Genomic DNA, 13,526 nt, shown 5'->3' on the forward strand with positions numbered 1-13,526 from the left:
TCTGTTCTTATTGGAGGGTCAGAGTTTTCATTTTCTTTATTGCAAGTCAGGTCTACCACCCAAAGCATATCAAGTATTAGTGCCTAATTATATCTATATATATATTTTTTTAAATGCCCACTTGTGGTAAATGTTTACACAAATAATGGAGATTTCAAATAAATCTTGATATCTTAGTCATGTCCATGAGCAAGTAAAGACTATTCAGAGGCTTTTCCTGCGCTTCAACTCAATTCTGTGGCATCAAATGCTCCCAGGGACATGATCTGAACCATGGGGCTCATCAGGTTCCACAGTTCTCTTGGACCTCTGCCTGTCCCATGCTAGTATGAAATAATACTGCCAGTTTGCATCAGTGAACCTGAACAGAAAGCCTGTGATTTCTAGTTGCACCTAATGTCCAGCTCCAGAAACTGTGTTCTGGACTAAAACTTTATTCTTTTTCTTGAGTAGTGCTTAAAGGGAACTCAGGAATAATTTATAGCCAATACTGTTTCAGAATAGACAAGATTAAGAATAAATCAATTTATCAAATTCCTTTTATTGCTAAGCAGGAGTGGATGGAAGTTAACTTCAGAATGACCATGATTTATGCTTAAAGATGGGTAACACAGGTCTAGTATTTTTGAAGCTTTTTACAGTACTGTTATATCCTGCTTTCCCAGACACAGTACTTCTACCCTTCTCTTTAGTATGCAAATGCACAATTAAAAGCATTCAACAGATAGAGATGAATAAGCTAATAAATTGTGCCGCTAGTAATTTATTTTCATTAACTGGGAGTATGTGGAAGAACCTCAAAGAGCGAACTGATGCTGGAAAGTTGTAATAGATATGAATCTACTAACTGCCTTTATGTAAGACAATAGATGTTGTGAATATTCTGCTTCCTCTCCAGGCAGTGAGCTAGTATGGTTAACCAAAATTGTTGAGTAATTGTTCTGTGGTTGAGAACAAAATGCTGAATTAAACTGTTCCCAGCACAATAATTGTGTGATTACAGCATTTATGTTGCTGGCCAAAAGAACAGTCATTAGGTTTGGAAGACTTACCAAAACCACAGGCTCAAAAAAAAAAAAAAAAAAAAAAAAAAAGCAAATCACATGTAAATTGTCCTGTAATACCTACAGTGGCTTAAAAATTGAACTAGCAGTATGGATGTGTATATTTGAAGGCAAGCCAGAAAAAAAAAAAACTACTGTGCATTCAAGAACTACTTCAGACTAGGAAGAAAATGCACAAAGATTATTTATTTTCATTATGTTGTACTTTTCCCTGTTTTGTGAGATCCTGCACTTCATATATTATGCGTGTATTCTGCTCTGTGAATGCTGTTATGTTCTTCCCTGCTACATACCAATCAGATATTGTCTGGGAGTTGCAAGGTTGGTTGGACTCCCACACCTAACTAAATCTTGGGCCAAACCAGTTCAAAGAGCAACATGCAAGGAAGGCAGGCAGCAAGTGTTTATCTGATTGTTATAATCTACCAGTAATATTAAAAATTGATTTATGGTGATAGGTGCTCTTGTGGGGTAGACGATTTTCTTCTCCACTGCACAGTCCTTATCTAGAAATGCCAAAAAAACATGTGTGCCTAATCTTTTCTTTTTTGCTTCATGTTGTTTTTTCCTCATACTTCAAATATTAAAGGTGGAGGAGGAAGGTAAAGAGGAACTGAAGGAGACAGCTAAAAAAAAAACACAAAAAAAAAAACACAAAAAAAGCAGTCGATCACAGCTTTTGTACTGGTGATTTAGTGTGGTAACAAACTGCAGGATTTGGATAGCTGACTACCTGGCTGTGCACAAAAATGGGATGGTCAGATATCTATACTCTTATCGCTGTATCTACAGTTAATTGTACTTGAACTTAGATTCCTGTCACAAAGCTGCAGGCCCAAGATGAGAGACTGTCTTCAGACCTATTAAAAATGCTCTCAAAACTTCTGAAAAACATTTTTGCATGAGTATTTTGGTAATGAGGAAAAAAAGAAGCATTGAGACATGAACGAGAGAGACTATGTATATATTTAAATGCTCTTTCTTCTGCATCTTGAATCCTTTTTACCTTTAAAATTGAACGTGATGGTGAAACGAAACTCTATTAAAGAACAATTCCACTGGCAAAAGGGACAGTCAGAAACAAGTCCAAACAGCTGAAAGATTGAAAACAGGTCTTTATTGTGCATGTCCCTGGGCAGTGATTAGCAGCTATCCAACACTAGAAAAGTATTTTCCACAGAGATTTCTACTAACATTTGGTATTAGTTTTCTTGGCCATTTGTCCATCTTATTTAAGTGCAGGAGTTCATAAGATCACGTAGAAAGCAGTAAAATTCAATAGAAAATAATAATGATAGTAAAATATCCTCTTTAAGAAAGAAATACATTGAGTTGTTGTAGCAACTAGTGCTCAGAAGCTGAGGTCACTGGAGACCGGCCATACATTGAAACATGTATGTGATTTAGTAATAATAAAAAAAAAAAAAAAAAAAAGGAAAAAAGAGAACACATTGAAAGGGTTTAATCAGTGGATTTAAGTGTAAGATTTTCTGAACAGACCTGTTTCTGCCAAAGACTACACTGATCAGGCCATGAGGAATATTTCTTTCCCTTTACAATATTAGATTGTACATTAGATTGTATACTATTTTATTAACTGTGTCCCTCAATCTTTCAACTTAAAGAAACAAAGAGTGTACAGACTTAACATGTGGAATATACTTCCTGTTTACTTTATATGCATTTTTTCTCTCTACATAGTATGACTTTAAGTAAATGACTTTGATAAGACTTTTGTGTTTATTTATACCACTGCACCATTCAGGAACTGAATGGTTTTTGAATTTCTGCCCACTACATGATATTAAATAACCCATTTCTTGCCCACTGCCTACGCATTAAAATTGTTATGTACGCTATAATTAATGACATTCCACTTGTCAAAGAGGTAATGAGTGAAAAATATTTTGTGAAATCTGAAGATTTTATTTGAAAGAATACCTCTTCCTCTCTGTATAGTAATATTACCTTCAATCATATTAAGGAAATTGACACAGAAACCCCACAACCAAAGAAATAGCTGTTAGAAGGCAGAGTTGTGGTTATCTCCTTGTCTTCTGAGCCAGCTAATTTAAGTAAGCAAGATTTCTGCACTCAGAATTATGAAAGTAGAATTGTTTTATATTATTTGATGTGACTTAAATATTTCACTGTAATTATATGTAGAATAAGTACAAGAAGTGTGTCATGGCTTATAATGGGAGGAAATGAAAGAGCTGAAATAGAAGACCATATAGTGTCAATTCTGTGTTGCAAGAGCATTACAGGGGGAGCATCCCTAGAGGGAGAAAGCTGTAGAGAGCTATTGCTTGCTGTTTGTCATGGCAGGGATGAAGAAAGACCAGGGTGAGAGATGGGCTGGCCATTTAAGTCCTCTCCATTCCAGGGAAGTACCACAGCACACCCACCAACTTCCTGTTTTGTCCTCACACACTTTATAGTCCCTCATTCCATTAAGCTGTGTTTGAACCATGAGATGATTACTGCTTTTGATTCACAGCTTTTTTGCAGGAGTGGCCTGGGTCATTAATAAAATAATGAGTTCTTTAATGAAGGCAGTTCACTATTAAGTGGTTTAGGCCTTAGATATTGATCTGTTCATGAATTTGGATTTTACCATTGTGTCAAAAATGAGGTCATGGCACTTGCCTTCATCTGCACACAATTTTAAAGCCAGTGGTTTTCATATTAGATCTGTTCTATTTCAGAGATTAAAAAATATTACTGCAAGTTATACATAAAAATGATTTTTACTTGGATTTTAATACTCAGATATTGAAAAATCAACAGCAGGTAAAGGAAAGAGTGTAAAGATGCATCTGAACAACCTCACATGAGAAAAAATACCAGTTAGTCCTGTACAGTGGCATCAGGCTTGCTCTTGCCATCCATTTCTTCATCTTCCGGGGAAAAGACACTAATGAAATTTTTGAATTCAGCAATACATTAAATATAATTCTGTTTCTGATTCTGCAAGAGCCAACGCTTAATCAATGAAGTGGCCCATTGCAGGGAGTGGAGCTCACACCCCAACAGCTGCACTAGTTCAGGCTAAGAGCAGGAACTACAAATAGAATAAATGTTTCTTTCCTAACCTGGAAACAGCCTTGGGCAGCTTTATAGCCAAACGTTTTGTGAGAATACAGTGAAATTGGTCCTGTTGGCATCCTTTGCGTGAAAAAATTCACAGGAGTACCTCTGGTGTCAGAATGAATCCAAAGGCACCTCGAAAGCACTGCGGAGAGCAGGGTGGGGCATTCCTCCTAGCTAGCAGGATTTATCTGTCAAGGGGGAGGAAGGATTGCTGCCCATCATGAGGTGTAATTCTACAATTTATTTCTGTGCCCAAATCCATCAACTTCACAGAAGTTATTGGAAAGGCGGTTATGGATGATTCTTATTCCTTTCCTGCCCCGTTCCTACTTCCCACGCACTAGTGCTGTGCTGTGCTTCCCTTTCTTTCTTGTTCTCATAGTGTATGCATTGGTTAATAATGTTAAGATTTGCAAAGTAACCATGTATACATTAAAAAAAATCTGCTCTTACCAGAAAAATCCTCTAGATCCTGCACACTTCTTCTTTCTGTCATACTTGTCACTCCATTTCCAACAGCCTGAAAAAAGAAAGAACTCCTACGTAACACTGAGCTGACACAAACTGTTCTATTTGCTTCTCCCTCTTCTTCTGCAGCTGTAGTTAATATTGGACTTTCCTTCCAGAGTTCTTTTGATGGCAGTCTTTGATAATGTTGCAGAAAGAATTTTTATCTGGTAAAACATGAGCACTGTATATACCAAAGTAATTTTGGGGGGAGAGAGAGAGAGAGAGATGGGTTAGCACAAACTCAGAGAACGCAGCCACTTTATTCTCTTTAAACAGAATGTGAAAAATCAGGAGGAAAATATATACAGGTAACTTCTGGAATGCTGATATGAAAAACGGTAAGGGAAGCAGACTTATTTTCGTCTCTGATTCTTTATTGCATGTGAAAAAAAAAAAAAAAAAAAGAGTTCTTTATAATTTGAATAATGGCACTAATATATAACAGATCAGCTAACTGTAAAAAACAGTCCACATGTGCAGCTCAAGAAATTATCCTTCATGCTGTCTTTTAAAACACATCAGGAAATCTCACACCTGTTTTCTTTTCACTGACAAATGTTTCGCTGAATAGCTTACTGCTACAGCGATCAGCTCTGGTCCTGAGCTCATTGGGAAAAGCATTAAACAAGCATCTGGGAACGGTATGCTCCATCATATGCTGTGAGGCGGCATCAGTAATTAATGTAAGTTCATAGGCTTTTCATTTTGAAGGGTGTGACTTTGCAGATAACTCTTGGTACATAGCAGTGACATTTGGGAGCAAGTTGCTATTAGCCAGCAAATACGCTGAGTACAATATGTCATGTAAATCATTAGTTGTGACAGTCACAGGTTGGTGGCAGCTGTAGTCCTTGCCTGTCTAGGAAAGGTACTATACAAGATGACTGCGTACTTAGAGGCTGTGACATAAGAAACATAGTATTTATGTGAACTGGCCCAGACATTGGTCAGCTTACTTCTAAACCTAATTTTCTGTCCTCTGCTGACATTACTCTCACCATGGAACATATGGTTCAATCAACCTAACAGTGGATCTTTTTTCTCTTAAAAAAAAAAAAAAAAAGAAATCAAACAAAAGAAGGAGTAGATTATTCTGAGTTTTGCTCCTGAGCTGCAACTATCTTTGATTAGAAAGGGTTCTTTAGAGAGTGGTCTTCAGTCTTCCAGCGTAGCTGCCACCTGAATTATAGTAGCTTGCCCTTAAAGTTCTGTTTCTGTAGGACCCCAATTAATGGATTGTTGCTGAGCCTGCAGCAGCCATTTTTGCATGAACTCTTAGACATTTGTCTTTAAAAAATACTGGAGTGAATTTCAGTTTTTGTTCTTTTTCTTTCAGTCGGCCTCTTCCTTTTTCAGTTGGGCTGTTTGTGCAAATGCCTTCATGGCAGAATTGCTGTGTGAATAACTTCCATGCTAAGTGGCATAAACCAGAGTACTCCTCATTGTACATCATCCTCAATGGGCAAAACTCATGTTATTGCTTTCCCCACCTCTGCATGCTTTTTCTGTAATAAATCAAATATAAAAGAAGTGTTCTAAAGTTATTTTAGTTACACAAATGAATAATACTGCTTTTTTTCCCCTTAGAAGTCCCATCCAAGAGATGTTCCGTAATGCGAAATGTCCTTTTGACTCATACCCTTCCAAGTGCTGCTGAAAGTGTTTGTTTCTCACCAGTGCATTTTGTTCTGTAGTATGTGGTAGAGCAGGAGAGCCTTCAGAAGCATGTTATTGACATGAAAACAGCTACCGTCTGTATTATTTGGCAGCTTAAGACACTTCTCTGCACTTAGTTTAAAAGGCTAAGCGTGTGTTCAATTTGGTAATACTTAAAGACTTTATGATGAGATAAATTTGAGACACGTGCTGGTAGTGACACCTGGATTATCTTGCAAGACTGAGCGAAGACAGAAAGCTTCCAGCCTGGAAAAGCCTTGCTTTGTAATAATATGAAAAAATGTTCATACAGTTCTCCAAGCTGCAGTTGAGTTTTCCTCAGATTTGTTCCTGGTGTTTTCTGCAAGGCAAGGAGCATACATACCAGCTATTAACTTGTTAGGGATTGTCTCTGTATTACAGCAAGCTAATAAGTAAGTTTTTCTAGACTATAATTCTAAATAAGGCTTTCCTGTGCTAGTGGAGTTAAAGTAATGTATCTTTGTTGTTGTTGTTGTTGTTGTAGTTGTTTTTTCTCTGCCTAAGTAACCTTTCTTATTCTTCTTAAAAGATTGCCAGTATGAGGGCATCCTTTTCTGTGATAGGTACCACTGTTTATACACAGCTGTGAGCAGTGAGTTACTACTGTGGAATTTTCTGGTGTGTTCAGGAAGGATGAATTTTGATACATACTGCTGTTAATTGTGTGAGCCTCTTGCACAGTAAAGGGAAGAGTAATATAGGGCTGATATAATCTACTGCAGAAAAAATCTCAGGTAGAGATCAAGAAGAAACATCAGTCAAAAAACCCTGTGTCAGAACCGCTCTACCACTACGTCTGGCAGTTCAGTGAGCTCAGCAGTGAAGGCAAAGCATTTGGTCTTCAGAGCAGGGGGTAGGACGAGTGTGCTGTCTGTCTCCTCTGCATCTCTTTTCCTTGGCATGCATCTTCCGTTTTTGCTTCTTAAGCATTCTCCAAGCACCCCATAAAAAGCCACCTCAAACTTACTGGGAAGGTGATCCCTGTATTACCTGGCTAGGCACATCTCCTTGCTGTATAAATTTAGGACATGCTAGTGTCAATTTAAGGAACTGATATAGAGAATGAGAACAACATTTTCTTTTCTTATTTTAAACGTCACTGTAAGGGAAAATAGCAGATTGTAGTTATATGAGGACATATATTTTTACTTCCCTTAAGATAGATGTGGGGAGGGGTGGGTGAGAGAGAAAGAAGTGGCCAACACATGTGCTAATTGAGGAATCCAATCCCTCAGCAGAGTGTGTACCACCAGGAGCCAAGTGTTTCTGGAGGAAGGGGGAGTGATGCAATTAAACATGTCATTTTTGAAGGACATATTTATGTCATTGCATGGCAAAAGTACGTTACATTCTTATACACAAAGCAGAAGAGGTACTTCTAAACGAGTCGTGGGCAAGAAGCTACTCAAACAACAGTTGAAAGTTAAAAGAATCATTCAAGCACATCCACGGTTCTAGAAATGTAAAACTCAAACGTCTTTGAGCAGTTGACATTAACTCCACGGAAAATAAAAATTAGCCACACTTCTACTTGAGAAGCCATGTAGGAGATCATTTCAGTAAAGATGCTCATACAGCTCCTGAAGGGCATCCTTTAAACAGCTCAAAGATAGAGAACTGCTCGGAGTTCTGTCAGTTCGCAGGGAAGGGAGTGTTGCTTTTTGCTGCCGTCTTATTTCACACTGAGTAATTTGTTCCTTCGTCACCAGTCTCACTGAAATTGATAGAACTGCTTCTGAAGTACTAGAGGTGGGTGGAAGATCAGCATTCACCCCTCATCGTGAAGTGTTATACATGGATGCCAGAAAATGTAATGAAATACTTACTTTGGAGAGAGGAAAACTTACATGAAAGTTTATGCTAATAAACATTTAATGAGCAACAGCAGAAATGAAACTAGTATACATGCATGAGAATAAAATAACTAAAAATAATAGCAAATATGCTAGGGGCTTGTGCTTGTTGGAAGTGTGGGTTTGTATTACTTGAGAAATATTATGAGCCTGCTGGATTAAGCAAGAATCATGTGAGGGGGAAAACTCTGAACTCTTAATTAAAGACTGTGTCAAGATGCATGGGCATCAAGGGCCAAAATAAGATTATACGTGTTATCCTGTTTCTGAGATTTCATAAGCTTTCAATGCTTACCTTTGCAACCTACATATTTCCTTAACTTTTCTTTTGTATTTGTAGCTATTTATATAGTGCCATTTTACAGAAAATGGAGTAGAACTGCAATTCAATTGTTTGCAATCTCAATTTACACAAGTCACAGCAGGAGCTAGTAGCAAACAGTAGGGGTAACTTAAAATCTTAGTGCTTAGGTAGCTGTGGTAACCATAGTATGTTCCTAGGAGTAGGTAGGAGACCACAATTTAAGCAGAAGTGTTAGTTACACTTATAATGAATCTAGGAATGTTGGGAATCCCGCCTTAGCTACACTGAATGCACTTCTTTGTGTAACTGCATTTGTTATGGTCAGGTCACAAAGGAAGTATACAGATCTGTAGGGATGTTGGCTTACGCTTCCCCATCTTGGTTCTATTTTAAGATTAACAGCAAATTACTTTTGATAAGGATAAATCATTTAATGTCAAATTTTCAAGGATGCAGAAACAAGAAGAGACTTGGAGAGGCACCTCCCCAAGCTGAAAATCTCTACAGGCAGCTCTGGATGCCTAAGTTTCCCACTTGCACAGTACATCAGTGGTATGTCACCTGCTCACACTGATCTTCATTGTTAAGTTTTTTGGGACTACTCTCCTTTGTGTCATTTTAGTGACAAGAATGAAGAGTCCCTGATTTTGGTTTGGACTCCAGATAAAACTTAGTTGCAATTTCGGCTATTCCTAAAATACTTTGCCATTACAAAAGATGATTAAATGTACTCCTTGGGATTAAGAGAAGCTTTGCTTTCTTGGCCTGTTTGAACTGTTGTTTATCCTCTTCCTTAAGGGAAGAATTTCTCATAAGCTAAATATCAAGTGATATGGTGTTACTTCCTTCCTTTCATCATGGGCTTCCTTCTTGCCCCAAATTATTTGTCAGAGATACATGAATGGAAGTACAAATTCCTTGAGCAGTGAACTGATTGTATAGAGTGCTACAGCTCTCATAACATTCTGCTTATTTCTTTGTTATTTTGTATATGTCAGATTCCTTTTCTTTGCATAGCATGCCTCTACAGTTTGTTGTGCAGTACAAGAGTACTTCTGGTTAATCTGATATGTGGTGTTGACATTCAAATTGAAAGTAAGAGCAGGGCACTGTGTGATCAGTTGACATCATGACAATAATATGTGTAGTGAAAAAACAGCCCCTGGGAAGATAGTATCTGTATTATCCAGTCTAACATTATAAAGTAGGTAAGAAGTTATGAGGTGAGATTGTAGCTCATTAAATCTATTGAATCTATTGTGAGGATTTAAATTAGAATCTTTACCTTCAGGAAATTACAACTCAGGATAGATAATCATGCAGAGAGACTTGCAAGTGGAGAGTCCTGACAACTCTGTGCATTTTTAGATTGCTTCAGATGTATTTTGTCTACATATATATGTCCATTAGTAGAACAAACCAAAAGGGCCCAAAGTAGCTCTAGTTAATAATTTATTGCATTGAAATTAAAAATGAAGAAGTTACTATTAGGAAAACTTTGGCAAGTATGTAAACTACGTAGCAAAATAAATAAATAAATAAATCGTTTGTGATAGATGTGATAGGTGACACAGTAATAGCTAAAAATAAAAGAAAGGAAAATACCTTTTGCATAAAACACAGAAGGAGGGCCTGTATCCTGTGCCACTTGAAACAGTTGTATCCTAGCAATTCTAGGTAATAATAATAAACATACCAAAGTTAAAATGTGGTAGTTAAATAAGCCATAAAAATAGGAGTAATTTGTATTGCATTGTGTCAGGTAATCAGATTAAAATAAAATAATAATTGCACTTATTTGTATTTGGGAGAAAATGAAGTGTAGCTGTTCGAGTGGTGCTACATACATTCCATCCTGGAATGAAAATCGTATTGTTTTGACTGCGTTATTTCTGTATCCATGCAAACCATCCTCATCACTCTATAGTTCTTACCTCCTTAACACAACTGGGGTTGTGTTATTGAAATTAGTGGGTCTGAAGGCTCTATGGAGAGAGAAAGGGGAGCAGTGATTTGAAAAAAATGAAAGTGCAACAGTCAATTTAAGAAGAAAGGGCATTTTTTTCTGGTAAATGTTTTCCTAAATGGGAATTTTTCAGCGTGGTGTTTTGTTCGTGTGTTTGGCAGTCACTTGGAATCAAGCGCAGACTTGTGCTACATTGTGGGCTTGGCAATGACAATTTGTGTGTGTGTGGTGCTTTAGTTATATTAGCCCTGGAGGCAGAGTTAACACTTGCAGTGGGACAAGAGTATTTGCAGTCATCAGAGAACTTTGCAGTCAGCTTCAATAACATCATTTCATTTTTTTTCACTTTTTTTAACATTTTTTTTGGCAGCAAAGCTCTTAGTAGAACCATCTGTCTTTCTATTAGTGTTTTTGAGTCCTGTTTTGAAGCTTCTTTGCTTGGCAAAGTCACTTTCATCCTTGGAAACCATTTAAAAAAAAGTTCTGTGGCTTTTTGCCGAAGAAGAGTACTATGCAAAAATTCCACACGGCTGTTCATTTTTGTTCTAAAGGAATACAGTTACTTTGTCTTCGTCTTAAAAAAAAAAAAAAAAAAAAAAAATCTCAAACAGGAAAAGAAAAGAAGAAAAAGCAGACATTGAACAGTTAGTTCTAGGGTAACAGTGTTTATAGAGAAGAAATCATATTTTGTATGTTTTTTATCTTCTGCAATACAGTTAAAGTGCATGTGCCTTCTAGTCAACAGGATGAGAATAGAAAGAAGAACATGGAAGAAACAAAAAATGGATTAAGTTCAGTGTGCGGAGCTGCATCTACTCTAGCTTTGGTCCCAATCTTTATCTCCCATTGCAAATATTTCCATCAACAGTGCTCTTGAAGTCCATCTTTGCAAATTGCTTCAGACCATAAGGATGCAGGCAGCACACACATAGGCGTTGACAGGTCCTGCAATAAAATAAGAGGTTACTATCCCAAATTTCTTATCACTTTTCCTCTTTGTAGCAATATTGGCTGAAGTGAGACATCTCCTCAATCTTCAAGACATTGGATTAAAATAAAATTAAGTTAAGATGCTCTAATCTGAACTGTGGTATCCAAGGAGCTAGTTCTGCTATGCAAACAATAATGAAGGGAATAATACCTGCCTCTAAAACTACTTGTCTATCAATACCCTAATTTTGTTTGTTAAGGCAACCAACCGCAAACTACGTTTTAGTGTTTGATAATGGATCTATACCTCTAGTGTCTCAGATTCACAGTGCCATTGCAAATCTAAGCTGACCTCTCTTAAAAATGAGTAATTCTCTGCTGACTGATCTCCAGAAAAGTTGTATTGTTTTTAAAAAGAAATGAAAACCAGCCATTTAACAGTTTCATCTAGCAAACCTTGTGTTTCTCATCTGTGTGAAATACAAAGACAATGTCCAGTTCTGCTAGTTAAAACCCCTGCAAAATTTGGTAACAGCAATAATATTAGATGCCGTGCTATGGCATACTTCCAGTTTTGATGACTAATTTCTGCATGTCTTAAGTCCCCTGCAGTATCCACTTACAACATAATATTTTCCATTTCCTGGCTTACATGGTTGTGTACAGTTGCTGTGCAAAGTTGAACAGCTAACACTTCAGACATAGCTGCGTTGTGTTTGTGAATAAAGTCTCCACTTTTTTTCTTACCATCTGAGATTTTATCTTTTTGCACATACCTGTGAGTGCACATATGGGCAAAAAAAGAAGTAAAGACAGTGCTGTACATTAGTTTTTCACATACTTTTACCTATGTGCTTGGATGTTTGCGTTTGGACTCAGTCAGGACGAAAACTACTATTTGAGACAAAGATTGTTACATAATACAATAAAAAAAGAAGAAAAGGCCACTTTGCAGTCAAAGAGAATGGAATTATTGTGGAGTGTGGGGGCAGTAATTAATTGGGATGTAGGTATGCGTCAGTGGAATCTTTTGATTTGTTTTGGATTGATGCGATTCATATGAAGTGCTTTGATAATTAAGATGAATTTGAATAGTTGATGCATTGGAATACCCCATTATGGAAGAGCGTATCCAAATCTGACCTCTCAGAAAAGAAGTGAGAGAAAACACATAAGGAGATATTTTGCCCCTGAAAAAATTCCGTGTTTGATTTTCCCTCTCCTGTTCAGCAGGTCCAGGGTCAGCTGCCTCCATTAATGATTCCCGTATTCCCTCCAGACCAACGAACCCTAGCAGCAGCTGCTCAGCAAGGATTCCTTCTTCCTCCTGGTTTCAGCTACAAAGCGGGATGCAGTAAGTCCTGTAGACTTTTTTAGCTGGAAGTGGGTACAAAGCGCAATTTCATGCCAACCTGTATAAGGCTGTAGTCTGATGGACAAAGCCAACAACTTGCACAGATGAGTTTAAAATGCAGAAGTAGTCTGTGTTGAATGAGAAAAGATTGTCAGAGATGAAATATGTTTCAGTGTAACAGCAAAACATTTCACAAGAAAAGTAGATTTGTGCACCTTCTTTCTGACAGATCTTTTTGACAAGTGAATGCTCATGACCACACACACGTACATAGATCTGAAGAGAAGCTATTTGAAAGTTCCCGATAAATTTCAACGCTGTTGTAAGAAAATATGTTTTTTCCTGAAGCAGCCTGCTTACTATTTGTGAACCGAGGGCCTATTCTAGTCTCTTTCTTCACACAGAATGCACATTAATCTCAACAGGGGTTCTGCACAGAGATCAAAGAGAGCATATGCCTTTCAGTTTGATGGACTAGCACAAACTATATTTATGGGAGACTAACACAAAAAAATATAGCATCTACTTTTTTTTTTTAAAATCTTTGAAAGATTTGTATTGTTCTCTGCGCTCTCCAGATATTTTTTTGAAATTTTGTTTAAGCCTTCCATAGAATCTCATGCTCCTGTCAGCAAGATGGCAACAAATGCAAGTTAAAGATTAACTGAGGATCTCCATTTCCATGAACAGACTTAGCTACAGCATTAATTTCAGTCTTGTTTTCTTGTTTTTTGTGCTTCTATAACTCTTCTGA

The 13,526-nt window shown here is 37.2% G+C and overlaps 1 protein-coding gene across 16 annotated transcripts in view; it reads left to right on the plus strand.

Moving 5' to 3' along the window:
• The window catches only part of SOX5 (SRY-box transcription factor 5), a 632,328-nt gene that overhangs the window by 523,001 nt on the left and 95,801 nt on the right, over positions 1 to 13,526 (plus strand). For 12 of the 16 annotated variants that reach the window (XM_090146153.1, XM_090146149.1, XM_090146142.1 and 9 more), the window contains one exon: positions 12,649 to 12,772. In XM_090146153.1, coding sequence (XP_090002279.1) covers positions 12,649 to 12,772 — 124 coding nt within the window. The remainder of the gene's footprint in view (positions 1 to 12,648; positions 12,773 to 13,526) is intronic. The other 4 variants (XM_090146125.1, XM_031597783.2, XM_090146188.1 and 1 more) reach the window with 1 other exon arrangement.

This window comes from Phasianus colchicus, chromosome 1 (genome assembly GCF_987193195.1).
Source record: "Phasianus colchicus chromosome 1, bPhaCol1.hap1.1, whole genome shotgun sequence".
NCBI classification, from domain to species: domain Eukaryota; kingdom Metazoa; phylum Chordata; class Aves; order Galliformes; family Phasianidae; genus Phasianus; species Phasianus colchicus.